Source organism: Aquila chrysaetos, chromosome 2 (assembly GCF_900496995.4).
Source record: "Aquila chrysaetos chrysaetos chromosome 2, bAquChr1.4, whole genome shotgun sequence".
NCBI classification, from domain to species: Eukaryota; Metazoa; Chordata; class Aves; order Accipitriformes; family Accipitridae; genus Aquila; species Aquila chrysaetos.
The window spans coordinates 64,482,914-64,508,425 of record NC_044005.1 but is presented as its reverse complement, the minus strand read 5'-3'; the positions used below and the strand labels follow the sequence as shown (position 1 = coordinate 64,508,425).

The following is a 25,512-nucleotide window of genomic DNA, read 5'->3' as shown; positions in this document are numbered from 1 at the left end:
GTTGGACGGGGCTTTGAGCAACGTGGTCTAGTTGAAGATATCCCTGCTTATTGCAGGGGGGTTGGACTAGACGACCTTTAAAGGCCCCTTCTAACCCAAACCATTCTATGATTCTATGCTGTCTGAGTCTAGAATGTCAAACAGCTGCTATAATGAGGAATTAAATAATGCTATATACTGAGGATTCTGTTATGATACATTCAGAGAAATATGCTTACCATTTATTAAAAAGCATCAGACACTGGCCTTAGGATGCTGTTTTTAATATATCACAGCTGCTAATATTCAATAAGAAACATGCTAAAGATGCATTATTAATAAAGTGGTAATGGGCCAAAGCGGTAAGAGATCGTCACAGTCATCTTGCATAAATAGCTTGCGCTGTACTGTAAATTTTCCCTCACCAAACCACATTCTCATTCCTAAATGCTATGTAAATGAATTGAAAAAAGAAATTATTAACAATAACCATTGTGTAAAAAATGTCCAGAATATAAAGGAAGTAATGAACTATTGAGGGAGTCTCTTGTTGGGTTATGAAACTGGAATACACTTTTTTTTATGGCATACAGCCGTTGTTTGCAAAGGCATTAACCAATTTATCTTCCTAGAGGAGGAAGATATGCTGCACTTTGTGACGAACTGATAGTGTTATGAAGAAATTCACATCTTTTTCTCTTGGTAAATTTTCCCTTGATCCAAATAAGATTCTTAAAACAAATACTGTAATATATGTATATAGAAGAAATACTTTGGCACTTTAGTGGAACTTAACTGCTTGAACGTTCATCTCATGGATACTGAAAACAAATCTAGAATAAAACATAATGAGAATAACATTGGAATAGCTGAGAAAACTGGAAAGATGTGGAATATGCAAGCTATTCATCAATTTAATTTGTTAACACGGAAGTGACGAAAATATAACATCTTAATCAGTTAAGCAACTAGAGGACTAAATGTCGGTGGTTCTGTACACAACAAAAGTATTTAAAAACTTCATAGAGTATGTGACCTCTCATATAGTCTCTTTTGGCATTTATCTACCCTGTAGTTTGGTAACATATCATTCAAACTAATTTTACCACAGTAATTTCTACCATACTATCAATTGCTTGCTATCTTTGTAAAGAGCCAATATCAGTGCTATTTTTTATTTATTTTTATAATCAATGCAAATTCAGCTAGTTAGGCTATTTTATTTTTTTGCTTTGGGACATGAAACCTGGGTTTGGGCTTAAATTTGGTTTGGGGCTTGAAAATTTGATAGAGGGAGCATTCATATATGGCAATTTTCCTACCTATTATCTCCTTATTAATTTCTCGACTGCCTCCCTTCAGTCCAAACATTGATTGGAAGGTATTTTGTAAGCCTAGTTATGGAGCCACAGGTCTGCATTTATAGAAGCATCTGTTTTGTGTGAGGAAATTTCTGTACCTTTCAAAGAAGGTGAGATCTTATAGGGGTTAAACTGGGATAAGCAGAGAGGGAATGTTGGTAAACATAGATTATCACTGTAAATAAATTCAAAGCAGCCACAGAATGAAAATAGCAAAGTTGATTTCTAATTGCTTTTTAAGACAGTAAAATGCCAAGATTTGTTAATTTTTTTTCCTTTTTTTTAATTAAAAGCTTTTAGCCCAAGTCAATATAGAATTATACTCTGGGATTCTTCTTTTAAGATATAATAAAATATGGATCTGATTGTTAAGAAAACAAGTAAAAAACCTGAGAACCTCCAAGGTAATGACTATCATACCATACAGGAGAAAGTCAGTGAGAGCAGGAGATGCTGACTCCTCTGCAAATGTGAGATCTGAACTTCTGTAGCATTTCTAAAAGCTAATTTATTTTTAGCTGAAACAAGTATTTGTCATCTTTTCTGGAAAATATAAGCAAATCTGGGGAGAGGGGGTAAATCTTTGCTTTTTTGGACTGTAGTCTGCTGTTAGAGTATGTATCTTCCTCTTCCCAGTAGTAACTTATTCTTCGATGCTTGATGCATGTTTTAGGAGCTTAGAGTAATGAAGTAAATATATGAAAGAGGTTTCCAAGAAAGTCACTGGGAATGCCAAGGTATATCTCTGTTTGTATAGATGTTATTGACTCAGGCTGTTTTGAGTTGCAAAGATATCTAGTCCCTTGAATTGTCTATTCCAGTTTTTCTCCCTTCATCTTATTAGTGACTCTGTCTTGGCCTGGGCTGGGCTCCTAAAGGCTGAGAAACCTTGCTTGCCAACTTGATATTAGTGTTCATTTCTGCTTATGATAAATTATTCCTAAATGCCATGATATTGTGAATGGTATTGTTGAACAGCCTGCATGGCCTTGCTGTACTGTTCTTACCTTCATACATGATAGGCAGGTTGCCAAACATATACATGACCTCGAGTAGAGATGTTGGTTACTCCCAGCCATCCTCTGATGAGGATTGGCTCTGCAGCTGCGGGACAGCTTGCAACTATCACCTCTGGCTCTAGGGAATGCATTGCTAGATTCTGTAAGTCCAGAGCAGAGAGTGAGAAAGCTTGGGATGCAGATGAAATGGAGTGGATGTTTTGAGGTGGGAGTTTTGGGACAGAGGGGCAGGGATTTAATGCAGTGAGGGAGCTAAGCAGATACCAACAGGGGCAAGCAGCTAGCAGAGATTCATTTGGCAAGTATTAATTGTCCTTCAGCAGTAAATGTTTGGATCGGTTTAATAAAAAGCTGCAAGCATCTTAATTTCATAGACGTGAGAAATAGGGGGCTATAATTTGGAAGTGCAACAGTGGAATGAAGCATAGAGGAATGAGGTTCTATGTATGTGTGTGAAGGAAATCCCTTCTGTTTGTGACTGAGCTCAGGTATTTGGCCTTTTCACACCATTCCATTGGCTATTACGAGAGAGGTTTTTTTAAACAAACAAACCATCATAGTAGTTTCCTCATCCATAGTTGAGAGGCAAATCCCCTGCGTTTGAGAGAAAAGAATGTGCTCAGCGTTTTTGAAAATACCACACTATATTTGCAGAATCATGAGTTTTGCAGATCTTCTTGACTTTCCTAGCTGTTGGCTGTTTTGATACTCTTCATCAAGTCTTTCTGGGCTTAATTTTCTCCTCCCTACCCTCTGCTCTCCTCTTAAGCATTTAGTTTTGCACACTGCTTCAGGTAGATTCTTTCTACAGTGGTAACCCCTATGGGCTTTTATGTGATGCTTCAACTCTGACATATAGCATTGCAGATTTGTGAAACATCACACCTAGGTTTTAGCATAATTTTTTGTTGTTGTTCTTTTACTGATTTAACTGAAGTATCTGATAATAATTCCTTGCCTTACTTTCACTCCAGCTTACACACGCTTCTTTGTTTAATGGAATCTGTTTTGTTGATTGCATGTTATTTCTGCTTTCAGTAGTGGTTGCAGAACCTTCCAGTTCAGGTCCCGTGTTAATGTAATTAATGTGCTTTTACCCTCACTCTCGAGTAATTAATGGAGTTGAACCCAACAGTGATTCTCAGAACAGGTATTATGTTTGCCTTTTACTGCCCTTTGTTAATGGCCCTTCTGCTGGCAAGAGTGTTCATGTCCCAGACAAATTGAATTAATTTTTAAATGCAGATTTGTGAAATGCTTTGTCAAATGCACTTGTTTAGTAGTACACATGTGGTGGGCATTAATTCATTCTGCTCTAAGCTTGTGTCTGGCACAACTCCTGGTAACAAGCTGTATCTATACCTTGATGCTGTGAGCAAGCAATGTTTCTGGAATGGAATATAGTGTTCCTCTACGATCAGGAGATCTGACTGCAGAGGGCAAAGTAGGAGTCGCAGAAGGATTGAGGCAACTGTGATGTGTAACAGTTACTGAATGAAGGTGAAAGTAATGCTCAGATCATATTGCTGCAACAATGGTTTCCAGAAAGTCTCTTTTTCACATCTCATCTTTCTTTTGATTAAAATCATAGGTTTGGCTGAACAGAAATTGATTTGGCCTCTGACTGTGCAGAATTTCTTATATTCTCCTGCAAACACAATTATAGTAGTGAAGTAAGAAAAGTTGATACAAATTTTTACTAACTCTGGGTCTGTCTTCTTTTTCCTTCTAAATTTCTAAATTTTTCAGTCATTTGGGGTTTCAGAACTGTAAAATAATTCATCAATGCTCCCCAAGGAAACTGGTCACTTCCAAAAAGATTGAGCAAATATCTTCCAGGCTTTAGGACCAAATGAACAATTCTTAAAACAATTTTTCAGATACGCTGACAAAGATACTGATGAATATTAGTAATGTACTGAAGCAAGGAATGTCAATGTATGGGGAACAGAGAAGTTAATAAGCTGCTAAAAGACAGCAAATGGAATGCCATGGAACCACTAAGTTAGAAATGAGGGAGGAAAGATCATTGCTAGTGATACTTAGAGATACTTTTTTGCCAGGTAAAACAGACCTTCAATTTATTTGTTTTATCAGTATTCAGACTATCAAACACTTTAATTTTTCAATTCACTGTATTTATTAGGACAATTTATTTCTCAATAATAATATTAATGTAAAATCCCATAGTTTAAATACAGGAGATTATTTAGGAAATAACACAAAGCTATAGGGAATGTACAGCATATTCTCATCTGTGAATCAATCAAATATAGCAGTTCTAGATGCTATACACTTGTAACCGAGAAAAGCATTTGTAATGTGCAACTATCACCTTAAAGCACGGCACTGCAATCAAACCCCATGTGGCTAAATATAAGGACAAATACATGCATGTCCAAACAGAGCCCTTCAGAGACAGTCACCAGTATGATGGAGAAGAGTTGTGAATTTTGGTGGATTGACCCCACACCCCCAGAGGGACAGAGGAGAGAATTGGAAGGGCAAAAGTAAGGAAAAATAACTCATGGGTTGAGATAAAGGCAGTTCGAGTAAGTGGAGGAAAAAAAGTAAGGAACAAGTGATTAAAAAACAATTGCTTACCACCGGTAGACCGATACCCAGCCAATCCCTGAGCAATGGCTACTTTGGAAAAACTGCATCCCTAGTTTCATTGCTGAGCATGCTGTTAGGAGATACGGAATGCCACTTTTGGTCAATTCAGGTCAGCTGTTCTGGCTGTGTCCCCTCCCAACCTCCTGCCCAATGCCACCTGCTTGCTGCGGTGGCAGAGTGAGAAACAAAGGCGGCCTTGATGCTGTGGAAACACTGTTCAGCAGTAGCCAAAACATTGGTGTGTTATCAACAGCCACAAACCTAAACCACAGCACCCTATGGGCTGCTCTGAAGAAAATGAACTCCATACCAGCCAAACCCAGTACATGACTGAACAAGCGTGTTCAGTTGTTACACTTCCAAACTTTTGAGTGCTTTGCTTTCCAGTTAGAAAAAACTGAAAAACATCTGTGGGTTTCCCAGCTTTCATTGGCAGCATTGAACAGTGGGAAAGAACAGCTTAATCTAAGACTATCAATGTACTAAGTTTAAGATGACATGAAAAAGTAATATTTTGAAGTTTCAGTCTGAAACTTTTATTTTTTTGCTTTTTTGTTAAAGAGAGATTTAAAATAACTAACTATAAAACCTTGAGCAAAAGTGGAAATGTAATAGTCTGAAATATAATTTAAAAAACAAAACAACTTTTAAAAAAAAATTGCATAATTTTCTCAAATTAGCAAATCTTACTGATGTCAAATCTGTATTTTACAAAAATAAGTACACAATAAAACACCACCTGAAGTCTGAATCACTCCTTGTGGTTTTGGTATATGTAATTGAATAGCTGAGCAAGACTGTAACAGGTATTTTATTTGAAGGATTCTCTAATTCTAGCAGCATTGATTACCTACAATAGCATGTATAAGGGATAGCACATGTGAAACTCTCCTGCTGCTTAGAGCCCTTTCTGATTACAGTTGCCTGTCATTTCCTAAAGCCATACAAGGCACAATCAACAAGCAAATTTCTAGCCTGGAGCATAAGATCTTTGAGCTGAACCATTAAGAATGGAGAACTGAGTTCAAATAAAACACATTTATTTAAATCTTTTGTTGCTTCTGAAGATTCATAAATTTAAAACTATCCAGTTATGTTGTTTCTGAGGGATCCAGAAAGAGCTTGCAGAAATGAGGATTGCAGCAGGGCTCTTATTTCAGGCTTGGGTGACTACCTGATACATCCATAATCCTTGTTTATTTTGGATCAGTGGTTTGGTTATACATTTCTGCATTATTTTTGCAGTACACTGCCTGCATACCTGCTCTCTAGCATGACCAATACTGCTTTCCACATGTCTTAAATTATTGCACTTCATTAGCCTGCTGGTTTGAAAGAACAGACCTGCAGGCAGACCTGAGTAGAGCAGAGATGTACATATATTGCTCCATGTCTAATGAAAGGTTATATCATGGAGCTGAGGGAAGACAGAATTTGACTTTAAGCCCTTGCAAATTTTGAAAATAGCCTTTTAATCTAAAAATTCAGAATGCAAGATTACAGCTAATCCTTAAAATTATCCCTTATTAATGAGAAATCTGAACATTCATAGCTCTACATTATGTTGTAGAAAACAGCACGAAATTAAAAAATATATTAATAGGGCTTGGGGAAATCTGAGTCAGAGATTAAAATCTATCTGGAAAGTGGATGCATAAATTTTTGGTCTAAGGATATTTTATTAACAAAGTAGCATGGGCAAAAGGTGTGTGTAATTTCATGTTAGTATTAAGCCAGATTTTAAAATATTTTTACTAATTCACAATGATTTACTTAGGTTAATTTATGTGACAAAAAACCTCAAGTCATGGAAGATTTTGAAACAGTTGCCTTTTCTACACACGCTTCTAGTTTCTTTTATTCATGGGTAAATACCTCAACACAGGCAAAGTGAAAGACCCATTTTGGAGATTAGGCTTCAACTGAAGGAAAAACGTTTTTGAAGAAGTATCTTAAATGTCACGGAAGCTTTTCAGAGGGGGATATGTATTGACTTCAATTCAGGAAAAGCTAAAAATAAATGAATATTCAAGGTACCAAATAAATTTATAAAATAGCTTAATACACCTGTGAAAAAAGCAAAGAAATAGTTTGCACTCCCCCCAAAGTAAATGTTTAATTCTCCTATCCATATTGCCACCTTTCTGAAAAACAGAATAAATGACTCTTACTTTCTTTCCCAGTAAACCTGTTGCTAGATGTAAAAGACAAAGTGTCACACTTCATTGTTTCCATGGCACGAGCAGCATTTCAACTAAGCTGTCACTGTTCGTTCTGAACAGGCCTTTCCACAGGTTTGACTCATTACAGATTTGAATTGAATTATAAAGACACTGAAGCTAGTGATTTACATGAATCAATATGAAAGGCTAGAAAACCTGTTCTCCTCAAAAGTGGTCACTAACAATGATACGCTAATAATTTAAGACAATGATATTTAAATCTAATTTACATGATATCTTTATATGTATGACAACTTAATCCTGCTTTTTTTTTCTGTAAAGTGATATGCCGCTACCTGTGTCAGTTCTAAAGAAATCCTTGCTACTTGCTGGGTATGGAAAGCTATAATTTGTGAGCACATTTTACAACATAGTATTCATGGGAAAATCACTACACGGAATCTTTCATTTTTTGATTATTGGGGGCAAACAGCTATAAGTAAGGACCCTCATACAAAACAGAAGATGTTTTATGACAGCTGTCTGTTTCAAAATGCAGTTAACAGTAAATAATTAAACCACAATAACAAATAAAACAGTATTCTGTAATATCAGAATAAATATTTATGTATCTGTTAAATAGCAACGTGGTAACAAAGGGCAACTGGTAAAGAATAAGAAATAAATACACTGGAGTGTAAATATGAAATTAATTATGAATATACAAGTGTACTGTGTCAGAACGCTTTTGCTGTAGGACCTTTATATTGTTACCAGCTCATGTGCGTGCATCTCCCATAGTCACATGTAGATACATACACACAAAGGAGAACCAGTTGGAAAGAGGCTCGAAGGACAAGCTTTGATTCATTTTGTCTAAACTCTACAATGAACAGGAAGAAAAAAGACATGTGCCAAGAGCCTTTCAGTGTATTTTGAATCAGTCTCTGCATGTGCCTTTCTTTTTTTACTATAGTGGAACTATCACACTAACTTCAACAGTCTTGTAGTAGAATGAGTTTTGTACATGTAAGTGTATTCTGTATCACCTGTACAATTTTTAGTGGGCAAGATCTAGCTTTACAGATCTTTTCAACACACCTCCAAAAGACCAGAAAATTGTTATTTATATAAATAACTCTAATTTTATTCTTATCAATGAGTATATACTGGCCTAAGGAAAATGAATTTCTACTTCAGGGAGTAAATTCTGTTTAGCTGTATCAGAAGGTGATTACTTCTATGTAACTTGGTTTTTGTTAGTTATTTGAGCAGTCATTGTCAAGTATCATAGAATCATAGAATGTTTTGGGTTAGAAGGGACCTCAAAGATCATCTGGTTCCAACCCCCCTGCCATGGGCAGGGACACCTTCCACTAGACCAGGTTGCTCAAAGCCCCATCCAACCTGGCCTTGAACACTGCCAGGGATGGGGCATCCACAACCTCTCTGGGCAACCTGTTCCAGTGCCTCACCACCCTCATAGTGAAGAGTTTCTTCCCTATATCTAATCTAAATCTACCACCTTTCAGTTTAAAGCCACTACCCCTTGTCCCATCGCTACATGCTCTTGTAGAAAGCCCCTCTCCAGCTTTCCTGTAGGTGCCCTTTAGGTGCTGGAAGGCTGCTATAAGGTCTCCCCGGAGCCTTCTCTTCTCCAGGCTAAACAACCTCAAGTCTCAGCCTGTCTTCATAGGAGAGGTGTTCCAGCCCTCTGATCATCTTCATGGCCCTCCTCTGGACTTGCTCCAACAGGTCCATATCCTTCTTATGTTGGGGGCCCTAGAGCTGAATGCAGTACTGCAGGTGGGGTCTCATGAGAGTGGAGTAGAGGGGGAGAATCACCTTCCTCGACCTGCTGGTCATGCTTCTTTTGATGCAGCCCAGGATATGGTTGGCTTTCTGGGCTGCAAGCACACATTGTCAGGTCATGTTGAGCTTCTTGTCCTTTGCAATATCTGCCAGCCTCTACGGGTTGCCCCCTAATAGAGTCACAGGCAGGCTGAAAGGGCAGTAGATGCCTGTTTTCAGGCAACTGAATCTTGCTTTGCGTCTCCCCAAAATTCCTCTTTACAACTCAGTGTTAAAGTACTAACTGTGACTGCAAATAACACTAAATTGCTGGCCTGATGAGCCCAAGATAAAAACAAAACAAACAACAACAACAACAACAAAAATCATTGAAACCAGTGCAATGTAACTAACCCTCTGGTTCAGAATTGTCACTGAGACTTTACTAGTGGAAGATGTGAATCTTTAAAGACTAGAAAAAGCTAAATGAACATTTTTAAAGATAAAAATGGTCATATTCACTAACTGCACTAAATTTAAGATACTCCTTACCACACAGAAGCATGAAGGTAACAAAGTCTTGTTTTCTGAGGTCCGTGTAATTTCTGAATGATGACAGTCAGATGACCAAATGTTGCACAAGACTTAAGTGCTCAAAAAGCTGGTGGTTTTTGGTCTTAGGTACTATGAAAAACTTACACCATAAAATTGGTTTAATAATGAGACTTTGATCACTTCTGTTCCTAAACTGAAATCTAATAGTAAAACCTCAAATAATCTGTTGCTTTGTTCAAATATAAGAATTATTTCAAGCTTTTCCATATTTTAAAAGGATAGATAGTGCTTTAACACAGCAAAACTCATACTAATATAAAGGCCTAAGTGGAAAAAAAATGAAGATTAATCACATTGCTCTTTAGTATAGAAGAAATAGAAAGTAGTAAAAATGTAACTGTGTTTTGACACCACCAAAACATTAAATATAATTGTCTCTGACCTTTCTGTTTGATAAATCTTAATAACATATTTCAATTCTATTGTGTGTCACTAAAGGCAAATTTATTAGGACTTTGTCAGCTGTGCTTGCGAAATACTAAATTTTTTAGATAAACTACTACTTCTGGTGAACAAATACATCTCTTCACAATAAACATGAAATGGAGAGAATTTGGATAACAGTTTCAAAGATGCTCTTGCTCAGCATACAAACCACTTATTAGATAAACCTGTATTACATAAAGTTACCTACTGCAAATATCACAACTTCACATCACCAGAAAGAAGCAAAATTCCCTGGCTCCAGAAAGAAGACCTATTTTATCTTGTTGCTGGATTTTAAGCCACCTCAGGAGACAGTAACCTATATCCACTGTCTGCTATGCTGAAATCTTCCTTGTTTGGTTTTCCTAAGTCATATATTTGCGAAAAGTGAAAATTAGCACTGAATGCTTTTATAACTAGCATCAGCTAAGGCCCTCTAGTTCTGGTATGTGAAGAAACAGTGAATACGAAAACTGTACCCACCCTTTGCATGACATATATTTTTGTAGAATTCTATCTTACTCCAAGCTGTCTCTTTTCCAGGCTGAATTATCCTTTCTCATTCACTCCTTATGTGAAATTCATTATACACGTTGTTGCCTTTCTCTTTACCTCTTCTAGATCTATTATATCATTTTTGAAATGAGCAGGATTTGGTTCAAGGGTCAGATACATATGTGTACCAGGTACCCAAGCTCCCCTTTTAGTCAATGGAAGTTAGCAGACGAAATGGGCAAGCTGTACTGATAAACTGCAAAAGGACTGAGAAAAGTTGAGATGCGTTTGTGTTTCAGAGCCATCGGTGTAGATAAGACATGAGACCTGGGAAAGACACAGTCCTTTTCTGTACCAGAGGCCAGGAGGGGTAGCTTCAGCTTTGTCAGGTAGCCCATATGTGGACATATGCATTGAGTCCTAGATGACTGTGCTCAGGTGAGCTGAACTGTTCTCCAAGATCTATTGAATACAATGGGAACCTGCACTCCCAGCACACCTATGGGCTTTTAAACGCAGGTGTCTTAATCTTCAGCTTCAACCATTGCCTCCCTGACACCCTCCCCCCAGGGATTAAAACTATGTGCAATGTACAAGATATCAGTGTGAAAGTAGAGCTTCAACATTATACACTACTGTAGAATTTATCTTCCAGATTGCTGTTTTAAACTGTTTTTTTCCCCTGTGTTGCTGATAATTAGACTGTTTTCCTGATGGAAATAGTTGGAGTGATTCTGTCAATATCCTACCTCCTCGCTATTTATGCTTCCTTGCTTGAATACCTGAAAACAGAGGTTGCAGAGGTACATTTTGTGAAGAAGGTGGCTTGATAGCCTGTATATATGCCTAAACCAAAATGGCCTTCAGTGAAGATGCTATTTTCATTGGACACTGACAAATCCAGTTGTAAGACATAGATTCCTTGAGAAAACATTTTATATGATACCTATGATTCATGGAACATCTCTTTCCTTCTGAAAAAATTGTCTCCTCCATGAAGGTGAAGGTGTTTAAAAAAGAAAAGCCTCATCATGAGGAGAAACTGATCATACTGGATGAAAAAATAATTTCTTATTAATCCATGTAAATTAGAAGAAAAACATGGAGTATTTTTACTGTCTAGTCTTCTATTGTTACAAATATGAGTCTTCACTGTGGACAAAGTGGTTTAAAACATTTTAGGCTTTTTTTTTAAAGTATATCCTTGTAAATAAAAAAGTAAAGCTGATACTGTGGTGAAACTAGATAAGACAGTATCCTGGGTAAAGATGTATCTATCTGGAAGAGTTTGGCCACTCTATAGAAATATATATAGAAGAGAGAATAAAAAGGAAGAGTTGCTTTATGTAACAGTTAATATTTAATCCATATGTAGTGTTCATAGAAGGTAGGATGCATAACTCCTGCTTTCCTGCCAAAACAACTGTTCAATTTTTCCCAAGAGGCTTCTAATTCAGTAATTAAAACTTAATTATCAAACTAATGAACAAGTTTTTAGAGCATAATTATCATATTAGCTAATAATTTCTTAGCATTTAGACTCTTAATAAAATATCTGTATATAATTGATGATCAATCTAAACCCAAACTGTGGATACAACTAGTGCTGAGTTCTGGGATATAGGTGGAAGCAGAGTGAAAGGATATACTGTGGAAGTACCATTTGCACATCTAGATCACATTTCAGTCATTAGGAATACAAACGTCTTCCTTCTCATGGAAAAGATAATTGGGTAATTATTAAGAAAAACAAATGACAGTCAAATGTACTGCAAATGAGAGAGGAGTGTAAAGTATTGGGTATCTCTGTGCTTCAGGTCAAATGTTTTGACCTTCTGCTTCTGTATGACACTTTCCCCCAGCCCCTCCAATAATATTTCTGTAGGCTGTGAATTAAACACCGCTGGTTTATCACTGGAGAAGTGAATCAGTATCTCTGATATGTATCATACTGAAACAGACACTTTTGTGCCTCATTAAATATTTTTGCTTGTTTACTTCAAGATCCCACCAGAATCTGTTCTGTACATGAATCTGCCATAAATTATCAGTTTTTGAAGCATTCAACTTTCATATACAGTAATGTGCTTTTTATTGATATTTATCATATTAATTGAATTACTTAGAAATATGAATCTATGGCAAAATTTGTGTATCTTTTGTGTAATATTTAGAAGAGAAGTAGCATGCAAAAGCTTTCAAAGAGCTTTAAATTTATAATTATATTTCTTGTTATTTATGGAGTTGATATAGTACATTTCATTCATTTCTTTGGAGAGCAGTGTCTTAATTTCTTCTGCTAATGTCCTGTCTGTATAGGTCATACTGAGATGCATAATTTATCTTAGGTCACATTACAAAATGTAGTATGTTTCACTGTTGGTCTAACTTGTGAAATAAGTGAACTCAAGGACTCTGAACCAATGTATTTTTAAAACTCTAAAATAAATTTGCAGTCTAGCAGCAGATGAACCTAATATCTCTGCTTTTGAAGTTAAGAAGTGTTTTTGGTTTTGTTTGACTTCGTCTTTTATCCATATTAGCACTTAACAATTTCACTACAGATCCATCTCTTTCTTGTTCCTAATACTTGTTTGCTCGTACTATTTGCTTGTTTCTGGACTAACAGCACATCACTTTTTTCATTTATTTATTTATTTTTTTTTTCCCCTCCCATGGCTGAAGACTCAAAAAGGGAATAATTGAGAGAATACAGGAGTACCATTTCTATGCAGTCCAAGCATGTGGGACAGGAATAATGACGATTTTTCCAAATAATATTCAATAACCCACCTTAGTCTTCTGAAAATTGCTTCCAAGTATTTAAATGATAATCCTGTAGCAGCACATACCATGTTGTAACAGGGGTAGCAATACCTTTGGCAAAAGTGGCTTTTGGTGAGATTATTACTAAGATGAAAAGATAATGACCTAATTTCTAAGCAACTCTCTAATTCAAACATTTTTGGAAACTGAACATTTGAGTACTGAAGTGAAACATTAAATGTAACAGCCAAAAATGTTTGTCACGTTTAAAACTTTTCCATCAGTCTGATTTTGAAGTTTGTTATTTAAATCTTTTATGACTATTGTAAATTTTCCTGCAGTGATTTCAAACTGTTTAATTGTAATAGAGTCAGGAAACAGTTTGAAAAGATGATTAAATGTTCCAAGCAGAACTGAAGAAAATCTATCTTTTAAGGGCTGTAAGGACAAAATGGAAACAATAAACCGTTCCAGTTAATGCACGTTAACATGGCAGTGTTAGGAAGTAGTAATGCATTACTATGAAGTAATGTAAAACACAATGTAGCAAACTAAAATTTGAAAATATTTTCCTGAAATATGAAAATAACTGAAAAACTTCATTTTTCTCACTTTACAGTGCCATATGCAGAACAAGAAACCTTTATTTCATATCTCATATATATAGTCCTTAGAAAACAAAACCACACTGCTTTTAGTCCCTGCTAAACAAGTGGCTTTACCAGTTCTTGCTCCTGCTTATTCACGGAGGAGCACTTGTGGAATTCTACTTTTTTTCCATTTAAGAAACAAATTTTTGTTGATTCTTTGGAGGTTACTTTGCCGATGCACAGCAAAAATACCACAATCCTCCTTTTTATCTGAAATGTCTGTGGAAAGAAAAAGTATTTCACTGAATAATAGCAACGTGGGTCCTTTAAATAAGCAGTTGTAGTACCTTTCTCCACAATAGAATTCTAAACACTATTTCATTAGCCCAAAGAATGACTATTAAGAACTATTACAATACTAAATCCAGTTATGAAAGGGTTTATTCTGTGGACAGTGAAAAGTACATACAGTTCATACCATTCATAGAATGAAATTTGGTACTCTGCATCTCTTCTGTTATATATGTGTATGTATATATTTTAAGCCTAGGTATGTCCTTTTTCTTTTCCCCTCTCTTAAATTAGATAACACACTTCATAAGAATTGTTTCAGGTTACTGAAGGATTCTATCTGTGAAAAATTTCTCTTTCTAGAATAAAATGAAATGGTATATGATTTGTATATCTTCAAACCTATAAGCAGGAAAGTTTGAAGATTGTATCTCCCCAGTAAGGAGCCTATAAACAGATATAAGACTTCTGCATTAATCATTGTGAAAGTATTTATGTAAAACCTAAGCATTTAAATTTGCATTTTATCATCTTTAAAGAAGTTTTGGAGAAAAAAGTTTTCTTCATGGAGACTGAAAACTTTTTATCTGGGTGTTGGCTGCCTGTTTAGAAAAAGGGAAGGAAACAAAGGTGTGTTGTTTAAAACATTTTGTTAGCCAAAGTAATGAAAAGCACATTTTAGCAAAATCTTCTGAGGCCATTTTTGTAGTCATATTTCATTTAGTGTTTTGTTTCCTTTTGTTACTGCTAGTCATGAGAGGCTAAATATTACATGAATGTGATAATTGCACTGAAATTGTGTGTTCTGTAATAAATTGCTTAGCATGTCAGAAGAAGCTAATGTATATCCTTAAAGTGGGAAGGAATCATACAGATAGTACATTCTAACACTGTAGATGAATGTGTTTAGGTGTTCTTATTTTGCCTGTCATCTTTAGTCGCGTTCTGTTGATATTCTAACTGAAAGGAGTAATGTTCATAAACAGAGATGCTGTCAGAAGCAGTGTTTTATAGGTATGCTGCATATTCCAATCTAGTAATATTTTTTTAGTAGTATTTTATTTATGACTTTTTAAAGCATATTTGGAACTGTGCTGATGGAAAGTAAGATTCCGACATGTGGCATTTGTCACATCTGACTTAAAGAAGATGTTAGAATGCATCAAATTATATTTAAAATACAATTTTAAAGATACTTATCATTTATCTTTAAAAATCTTCTTCACCAGTTTTATAAGATAAAGAAGCTTTTGTTCAAATGAGATCCACTCTTATTATTTCCTCATAATATCCCTTATTATTTCCTCACATTTAAGAAAAACAAAACAAACTCTTCCTGGTTTGATATATAATTTAACATTAAATTAACAGGATAAACCTAACATTGACTGGATATTTAGCCCTTAATGTATTGTACAATCAGAAAATATATACTTTTTTTCCCTTAAATCTGTGGGTAATTCAAATCCTTTTAGGAGAAAAATGTCTTAAACTTGCCAGTTTCATGCAACTACACTGAAATATTGGTGAAAAGATAACTGAGATGCTGAAGGTAATATTTCTATGCATTTTATAGAGCAAAATTTGCAGGATTCTGTGATCATGCTTTCATACACTGATTCCACAAATGCCTTTAACATAAATTATGTCTCATTTCAAAATGTGTTACTGTTTTTCCAATAATTGTGCCTCTATTGCAATGTTGAGGAGTTTGTTACATCTGTTTTGGGATATTTATTTTTCAGAAAAGCTTCTGGTCCAAGGTCACACAAGAAATCAGTGGCAATGAAAATTAACCCCAGAAATTCCAGGTCCTGCTTCCCTCCTCCAAACCCTGTGTACACTCGGTATGGATAAAGGATACTGCTGAAGTGTACTGTCTTTTCCCACAGTGGCTTATCCACATAAAAAGGACTTCAAAGTCAAATAAGCAGAGTTTTCTATGTCAAGTGATCCTTTCAAACTTCTTGCTGTTGTGGGATTCAGAAAGCTTTCAATATAATTTTGAAAAGGAATATTAAAACCATGGTATAGTCCAGATTCACACTGCTGTATTCTAAATTGATATGAACATTTAAACTACATTGTTTTATGGAAAAGGTTGTCAAGAAGAAAATTTTTCATTTGCTTTTAATGTCTTGCATGACAATGATTCATTTTCTTAAATCCTGTTCCAGACAGAAATAAGTGGCTAAAATGTAATTTTGTTCTGTATTTATAGGAAGCACACGTCTAAGCTGGCAACCTTTATGCAGGTATTTGAACCACCTCTGTAGCTTTCCAATCCGTAACAGGATCTGAAACTGGATTATCAGTACAGCCCATAGCACACTTGATTAAGGTTAAAATTCCTTCAGCCAGCAACCCTGATCACTCGCTGTAGCACAGCATCTACCATCCCTCCTGCTCCCAGTATCATCCATGCCACATCAGTGATGCTGGGTTTTTCGGATGAGCCTCCTCACTGCCTCCTGGCTATGCCTGTATTAGGAGAACTGTAGCCCCTTCACACTTCCGAAAAGCCATCACTTCCATCTCTGGAAATGCTGACATTATACTAGCATCCACTGAACTCTCAATAATATGCTTTTGACCTTTTTATCCCTCTACATGTAGTACCACCTTGCATAATCATTGGCTCTGATTACCAAATGGCCAATTTCAAAATTGGAACACAGCAGATATGAGCATATATTTTAATGGTATAATACCGATAGACTTGCTTGATTCTCTCTTGAAACACTTTTCTAAGAAGTTTTTTATCTCAGATACTTTGTTCACAGATACTTTGTTCACAAATACCAGTTACTCCTTTCTCCCATCTTTCCAGGTTACTTAAACAAAGACTGTCTGAGAGTTCATGTTTTCTGAATGGCAAATAATCAATCAGAATAAGAGATTTCTATTTGTCACATCAGGATTAGTGCTGGGCACCATAGTTATCTTAAATTCAAAGTATTGATCTGAGGTGAGGAAGAAGAAATAAAATAATTTCATTCCTAGCTCTCAGTCACCTTTTTAATGTTACTTAAGACATCGGTTTACATTATTATATTTTAAAATTTACTGTATCATTAAAAAAATGGTGTTCATGCCACAATGTCACTGATGTTACTTTTTATAATGTATTAATTAAAGACCACCTTCTTCATAGCTGTTGTTAAATTTGTGCAGATTGGTGCATAGTAACAGTAATATGGCTATAAAGTTAAGAAAATATAGCTATTAATAACTAGTGTGTGTATGTGTGAGATCTTTTTCAAGTTGTTTTATTAGAAAAAAATGAAACTTCATCTTACATCTTCATACAAGGAAATCACAGTTAAAAATGAAATTATGATTAATGTTATTGTTTCCATAACTTCGTTAATGTCAACAATGCTGTATTACAATAAGTTTGTGTTTAAATTTTTCTCTCCTGATTTCACATTTGAAAATTAGTCTGGTAAATTCCTGATACTGCCAAACCATGGAAGTTTTAATTCTGTCTGTTGGTTATCCTATTATATGTGAAATTAAGTAGTTAAGAGCAGGACCAATCTTTTTTCGTTAATTTTTGCCAAGATGTGTAGCAAGCTGACTTATTTTTTTTCCTTTGGATTTTGCATTTGAGAAAATGATTTGAAAATTGGGGAAAACCAAGATAACTTGTAGACTAAAAATGGAAATTCTTCAAACTTTTTTGGTGGCAAATGCAGGGTTTTTCATTTGAACAATTTCAGAACAATTTATTTTTTTTTACTTTATAGTTTTTCTAAAAACTATTTCAGTTTTTTTTCCCCTTGGAAAATGAAAAGGACATCTACATTACTCTTACTACTTTGGACACTACATATTGTCCTTTTTGATAAAATATTACTATCATTTTTTTTCTAGTGGTTTCTGTTTCTGAAGTAACTGTTACTGCATCTGTATTACACTGATGACTGGATTTTCCCTATTGGTTATGGTAAAAGAACTTGGTCATATAAATGTTTTTTCAATAGTGACAACTGTGATGAAAAATTCTAGTGGATTTCAGGTTCAGTAAAAGCAGTTCTAGTAGATCAAGAATAATAGGAGATCTGAATTATCCTGGATGTTACTACAAAAGATACAGTATTTAAAGATTGTTTTACAAATGCTCTTGCATATCTGGCTTGGATTGGCCTGTCTTAAACATTCCCCATCACTGTGATTCTTCAGGTGTTGATCACTACTAAAATCTAGTGAGCTTTTGATAAGTGGTTATCATGACAGTGAAAACTTGAAGAAGTGTTCAGCTATACAGCAGTCACCTACTGTACACAGTCATTAAAACTTCATGAGCTACAGATTGAGCTGTAGCTACGTGATGCCATGTGCCCTACTGTTATAGGGCAGAGATGAATTGCTGTATCATTAACGTTCTAAATGAAGAAGTCATATATGAGACCATTAAAGCAAGCTAAGCATTAAATACACATTTTACTACTCCTTTTAAGTTTTCTGTCTCTGTTTTGAGGTAGCAGTGAAAATTCAGCCATTTCCTCTAGAATGTGCTGCTGGTTGTGTATGAGAACTGATGTTTCTGCCTATTACGGGTGTATAAGCTGTGTTAAAAATAAGACAAACCGCAACACCTGCATTTTTTCAAGCTGTTAGACAGAGATAGGCATTAGCTTGGCTGCTTGTCCACATATCAATGGCAAGATTTATGATTCTTCTGTCCGCTTATCTGACAGCACACAGTGCATTCCTCTATTTGATTATTAAGGCTATCCTGAATACAAGGTACAACAGCAGTAAAGAACAGCCTGCTTAGAAGGGAACAACACAACTCAGTATGCTATAACAGCTTCTGGAAACCACTAACCCTTTATAATTGAGTATACCTGAAGTGGAAAGCCAATCCTTTTTATTCATTTCCTTTCCATTTTATAAAAATTGCAGTGTAATTTGTAGCTTGTCTCCTAGCATTAAGCCAGTGGATTTACACAATATTTTCCTTAAAAATACTCAAAGTATTTTTTTGCTATTTATTTACATATTCAGTAACAAATATAGGAACATAACAGTAAGGCCAAGGCAGTTTAAAGGTACCAGATAAGTATCTACTTGTATCTTATGCAGCAATGGAGAAAGCAGCCTATAAAACCTCCTAATCCTGTCAATGTCTGAACTTACTTATGTGCCTTTGCTGAGCATCCTGAAAATATCTGAAACACAGACTTCTGTGCACACATAAAAGGGCTCTCATCTGGAGAATGAGGAGCTGTTTTGTGACTATACCCTTATATTCAGAATGCAGACATGTGTCTGCCTAAGCTCCTGCTCCGATTAGGGTGTGAGTTCAATTTAAACTGCTTAGATGTTCAATTAAAAAATGGTGGTGCCCTGTATGCAGTATTAGGTTGGCCAAAGCTAGCAGCTGTTATTCACTGTGGAGGAGCCTGGGATTTTCAGTCATTTTGCATATCAGTAGGACATGGTGCACTTTGAAAACCTGTTGATTTGAGTACTCTTAGTGTGAAGGTTAAGATGAACCTACATATGCCAGCATCCAAAATATTTAATTATGGGATGGTCCTCCCCCACTGCTTGAGCGGACAGATACAGAAGCAGCATTAAACTTAAATGAAAGGAGCCTAGTGGAAGTTTGACATCCTACAAGTTAGCAAACAGCTAGAAAACCGCAAATATATGGTCTAATCTATATTCCTCTAGGGTTCTTATTTTTAATTCAGTGTCTATCTAGTGTAAAATTTGAAAATATTCAGGAGCAGGAATCAGAAGCTATGTTTTCCTTCCTCCTAGCAGAATATCCTAATCATAGGATAACAGAAACAGGTTACTCTACCTCTGTGTTCCTTAGGAATGGAAATTTACCCTGAGATAGACAGACCATATGCTGCCAGCTTTGCAGGGCATACATTTATCACAGGGACAGAGAAAGTGTGAGTGAGGGAAGAAACCACTGAATGGTGCACATGGGAATTTACACGTCGTTGCCGCGCGCAGGAGATAGAGACTTTGTCATCTTCATAAAATTGTCTTACTATGTGATGGACTGTCACTACCATTAGGAATTACGCAGATACAAGAGGTCAAAATCCATTTTTCTATTTATTTTATCTTATACTGAGAATAGTGGCAGCATCTTTGACAAGGAATTCCCCATCTCAAGAATTTAGAAATGAGCAGAATAAAAAATACAGGAATAAAGAAGGAAGATTGTATTGAGCTTCAGACACATTGAAATTAAGGAAGAAATCTTCCAATGTAAAAATTTCAGGGAGAATAAAGAGGTATTGTAATACTTATTTCCCTTTATGAATCCCTTGTAACTTAGGATATAATCTTTTTTTTAAATAACTGTTTGTGTGATACTGATTTATTCAAACATCTTTGAATAACTGCTTTCCAGATGCCTGAGGAAAGCCTATAAAATCTATCTTTGTTTTCATTATGTTCATGGAAATATCTTTTTATTTTTCTTGTCTCTTAATACTTATCATTTATTCACTAATTTTTAGCTTTCTGCAGCAATTTTTAAAAATTTGCCCCAAATCAAAATAGGTTCCTCCTATATGTCACAGTTTGATTTATAATGTTTAGGTGCTGTAAATCTTAAGCAGCCCAAAATCTTGTCTATCAGACTACATTTTCCTGAGCAGAGCACTTCATTAATTTCAAAAGCAGTAGGTTGCCTTTCAGGTTAATATTGCACTATTGTGCAAATAAACATGGTAATTTTTTTTAGTTTTAAAGTGTACTAAGCCTATATTTACCTGAATGTTATCCAAGTTTCTTTTGCTTTAGCTTCTGAAGTATTGTTAATATTGGTTACTGATTATATACACATTCTGTACTCAGTCAGTTTAGATCATTTCCCTACGTATCTAAATTTTTCTTAAGCGTCTGCCTCTCCCATCAGTGTCTCATTCTCAGTTTTAAATGACTAATGTTTAATTATTAGTCACATCTCATCTCAGGGGTTAGTGCTTGTGCTTTTAAAGTAATATGATTTGAGCATCTGTCCCTAGGGCTCTCACCAGGAATTTAAGACCTCATCTGCAGGAAAAAAGTTAACACCTCCATCCTGTAGTGGGAAATAGGTTGGAAGAGGCATGAGGTTTGCAAAAGTGAAAAGCCTTTTCATATTTGATAGTATCAGAAAGGGACAGCTGATAACTAAATACACATTCTTTTTGCTTTAGAAATGGTTTATCTACTTAGCTGCTCAACAAGACTGTTTACAAACTGACTGTAGTTTGTGAAGTTCAGTCTGACTCAGTTCCTGTACATTCAGATTCTGAGAGCTTCTTGCTGAGAAAGTAGAGTGTTGAACAATTTTTTTTTTTAGACAATACAAAGCCAGGTAGCAACATTACTTTGGAAATGAATAAGCACAAGCTAGGAGAAAGCAAGCAGAAAAACATTTCTTGCACAGGTACAATGTTTGGCTTGTAATTAGTGATCTTCAGATGATGGCCATTGGCCATCCATTAGTATTGACAGATGCTGTTAGCATGAGGACCAAAGAGACCGTATGAATACTCATTGTTTTTTTGAGGCATTCCATGTCACCATAGTGAGGACATATCAAATTACTTTTATTGTCACTGTATCCTTGGCCTTTCCAGACCCAAGAATAAATGATGTTACCGCAAAGTATGTATAAATTTACATTTCATGGGCAATGATATCTCATTAATGAGGAAAAGAACAGCTGAAGCACAGCACTGTTTCACAAACTTATTTGCTTCATTTAAGATTAAGGCTGGCTCAGAAGAGTTCTAGAAATTATCATTTGAGGCATGTCCTACTCCAGCAGTATGCTTTGTTTGGGGATGTCTTCATTGCGTGATAGATCTTATGCAGGGTGTAGTTGCTTAGATTGCTGTATTTGTTGAGAACGAGGTTAGCATGTACATATGGCTCAGTACAAAAAAAGCAACATTTGAACCCTTTGCTCAACATATTTATCAGTTCAGGCACACAGTCATGCTAAAATACGTATACATCTTCATTTCTGGAGGCAGTTTGGGGCATCCCAGTTCCATGCTCTTTTATATGTTGCATTTTCAGTGAACTCTCCAGTTCATTATAGTTGTATCATAAGTCTAGAACAGTAGAAAACAAGAATCCAGAAATCTCCCTCCCCCCTGCCACATACATGTAGGTGGTGGTTGATCTGGAAGTGGTAACTGTAATCATTTCAAGTTTAACTACGTAAAAGAATAATTACTTATTGTTCATCCCTCTCCTATTTTGCTTCTAAATAGTGTGGTTAGTTCATATTGCCACACTGGTTTTATTCACAATAGTAAAATGGATGTTGTATGGAAAAAAAAACAAACAGGTTTTCTTTAAGGTAAGTTTGATTTGATTTGTTGCTGGGTTATTTATGGTTTGACCCAAACCTCACCAAAATCATGAGATAATTTCATGAGCTGCACTCTATGAGGTTTATTAAGTTAAAAATTTCAGGCTGATGAATCTTTTCCCAGACTGATGATTAAAGTTGTACTTGTATGCCATTTTGGCTTACTAGTGGTTTGGTTTTTTCTTTCTTCTTTCTCCCACTACCAGGAGGCATTTTTGAGTGTGTGGAATCTGGTCCAATGGGAGCAGAAGAATTAGCCTTCAGATTTGCTGTGAACACAATCAACAGAAACAGAACTCTTCTGCCAAACACCACATTAACATACGACACCCAAAAGATAAATCTCTATGACAGTTTTGAAGCATCCAAAAAAGGTAACCTTTTGCATATTTAGTTTTTTTAATGAGCAACTAAGACTCACTTGGCTTATCTACCTGAAAAAATATCTGTCCAATAAAGCCATATGCAGTGTGCAATGACACTGTACAAGTTGGTGGCTGACATCAAAGAACTGCTTTAAAGACCAACCTTTGAAGGCTGTAATGGTAACTGCTTGAAAACTACATTGTCACCTTTGCTCCCACTGCCCCTGTCTAAAAGCTATTTCTTTAAATATTCAAAATATGAAATAAATTTTTCTGAGCTTTGTGACTAGGGTGTTTTTGAGACCAGCTCCTTTGGAGTGAGAAAACACTATTTCCAGACTTTGTCCTGGAAAATGCCAAGTGCCTCAAATTTCTAGTGAACCTGGAAGAAGGCTCCAATTCAATTTTAAGCATTCAATCACTTTATGTACATCTCCACAAATACCTTTAGCATATGAATGTCTCATCGTTAATCAGGTGTGGGCTTCAAAGGGGAACAAATAGTTGCAATTTTGTGCATCTTATGTCAACAAGGCATAAAAATAAGCCTAAATATTAAGTCTGTGCTTAAGAATTTTGCTATCAGATAAATGTTTCGGCCCGAGTTCAGCTTTTTTCTCCTAACTATAAATGATATGTTTAAAGAAAAATTAAAAGTTAAAAATAGTTTTGAACACTTTTCCTAAATTTTCAAATCTTTGATTCTCACAAAAATTGAAGTTTTCAGATTGTTTTACGTTCAAGTCTATGACAATAGGTGCAAGTTGTACTGCAGCTTTGCCATATCCGAAAAAGTACAAACCCCAACAAGTTCAGTATGTATTTACAGGAGAAAATACAAAGCCTGGTGTCAGAACTCAGTAGGACTGAATTTTACACTGTATTACATGTCCTTTAAAAACATTTTTTTTATAAATTGAAGAGCCAATTTCATATGAATGTTATCCTTAACAAGAAAATAAGAAGGATGAAAGAATCAGAGGTCAACCTGTACTTCTTATGACAGGTTTCTAGCCTAAATTTGCCAAGTGATCTGGTCCCAGCATGCCACTCCCAACTGTTAAATAATGAAAGCTTTACACAATAAGGGATTTCTGGTGTTACAGTGGGCTAAGATGAATGAAAACATTTGATGCCACATTAGAAATGCTACATAGGGAAAAGCTGCTGTGTCAGGGTGAATGTACATGAAGTACATCTTAAAAGTGTAATATAATAGTGATTCAGTTTAAAAATTATGAGAAAATTTTTTCTCTTTTGCTGTAACTTACAGAGCTAATCTTGTTAACCCATTTTATCTGTTTATTTGCTAAATAATTCTAATATAGACTGTTGTTAGGTATGAAAAGAGACAATATCCATATTTGTACAGAAATACACACAGTTTAGTCATTGTAAGATGCTTTGATTTATGAAAAATATTATGGGCTAAATATTTGTGCCTAGCAAGATGGTTTCTTTGCAGAGGAGAGCATATGGAAGAAGAAAGAGGCAAACAACACTTTTAACAAAGTATTTTTGAGTTGTTATTCTGGTGTTTTGGATGCTGGATTAAAGCAGGTTCTGAGAGAGACTACTCTTTCCATCTCAGCCAACAGTGAATAAATGGGCTGCTCCTTAATTCTGGCCCCTTCTTTCTCCTTTCTTCCTCATCTTCTGAATTCAACTGCTTCCTGACTCCAGCACACACTGTCCTGTGAAATTTAATGGGACAGATTCTCTCCATTCCTGAGGGAGGATGTAGACAGCAGAGAAATTTGTTCTGCAATCTTTAATCCTTTCCTGAGACAATGCAACTACTTTTAGCCCTTACTTGGGGTTTGCTTGAAGGTGTGAGCTAGCCCTAATATTATGTTGCTAAATCTTGATAGACTGTAATAGCTGAAGTTAGAATGGCAATGTGCCATGGATTGGATATATTGAATAGATTGTATGTATTCATTGTTTCCGCTTGCATCTTGGATGAGAATGCAACTCTCTATTTGTAACTGGTCAGGCTGTATCAAAAACTGTGTAATCTTCCAGTGCTAATAGCTTTTTGCTTCATCAATTCACAATACAGCCAACTACATTTGTGCTGACAGGTGCTTTAGTTCAGAATCAAAGGCTAAAGGTTAACATAAAATGGCTCATTTTATTATGATGGCTCCAAAGCAGAGTTTTAACAATGAGGTTTAAGCATTTGACTCATTTTGTGGTTCATGATTATGTCCATTAGTGAGCAGGCAGGCACTGCATCAGAAATAGCCTGCTTAGACCTCTGAGTAACACATACTTTTGAAGTTGAATATAGATGAAATATTAATGGATTTTTAAAGGTACTATATGAAAGAGCAATCTGAAGGCAAGATGGTATTTCCAAGATACTGTTTCAGTGAAGAATAATGTAAATGCAAACAAAATATCCCTCAATGCACTAGAAAAATTGGCATGCATCTGATAAAGCCAGTGCCATATTAAATCACGTGTGAAAGCATTGCATTATTCAAATCTCAGAAACAGGGAAAAAAAAAAAAGCCCATTGAAAAGCCATCTGGTAGCTATTGCTGTTGTTAGTGATCCCATTTACAGACATTTGCATAAAGCTTGTTGATTACTCTTAGGAAGGGCAATATTAGCATAAATGTTTTTTTATCAAGCTAGTCATTTAGGCCCTGATCCGACGCTCAGAAATGCAATGGAGATCCTG

The 25,512-nt window shown here is 35.6% G+C and overlaps 1 protein-coding gene across 7 annotated transcripts in view; it reads left to right on the top strand.

The window, feature by feature from the left end:
• The window catches only part of GRIK2 (glutamate ionotropic receptor kainate type subunit 2), a 480,740-nt gene that overhangs the window by 162,722 nt on the left and 292,506 nt on the right, over window positions 1–25,512 (top strand). For 6 of the 7 annotated variants that reach the window (XM_030042616.2, XM_030042625.2, XM_030042654.2 and 3 more), the window contains one exon: window positions 22,665–22,832. The exons of the other annotated variant lie outside the window; for it this stretch is intronic. In XM_030042616.2, coding sequence (XP_029898476.1) covers window positions 22,665–22,832 — 168 coding nt within the window. The remainder of the gene's footprint in view (window positions 1–22,664; window positions 22,833–25,512) is intronic. 7 annotated transcript variants of the gene reach the window in all.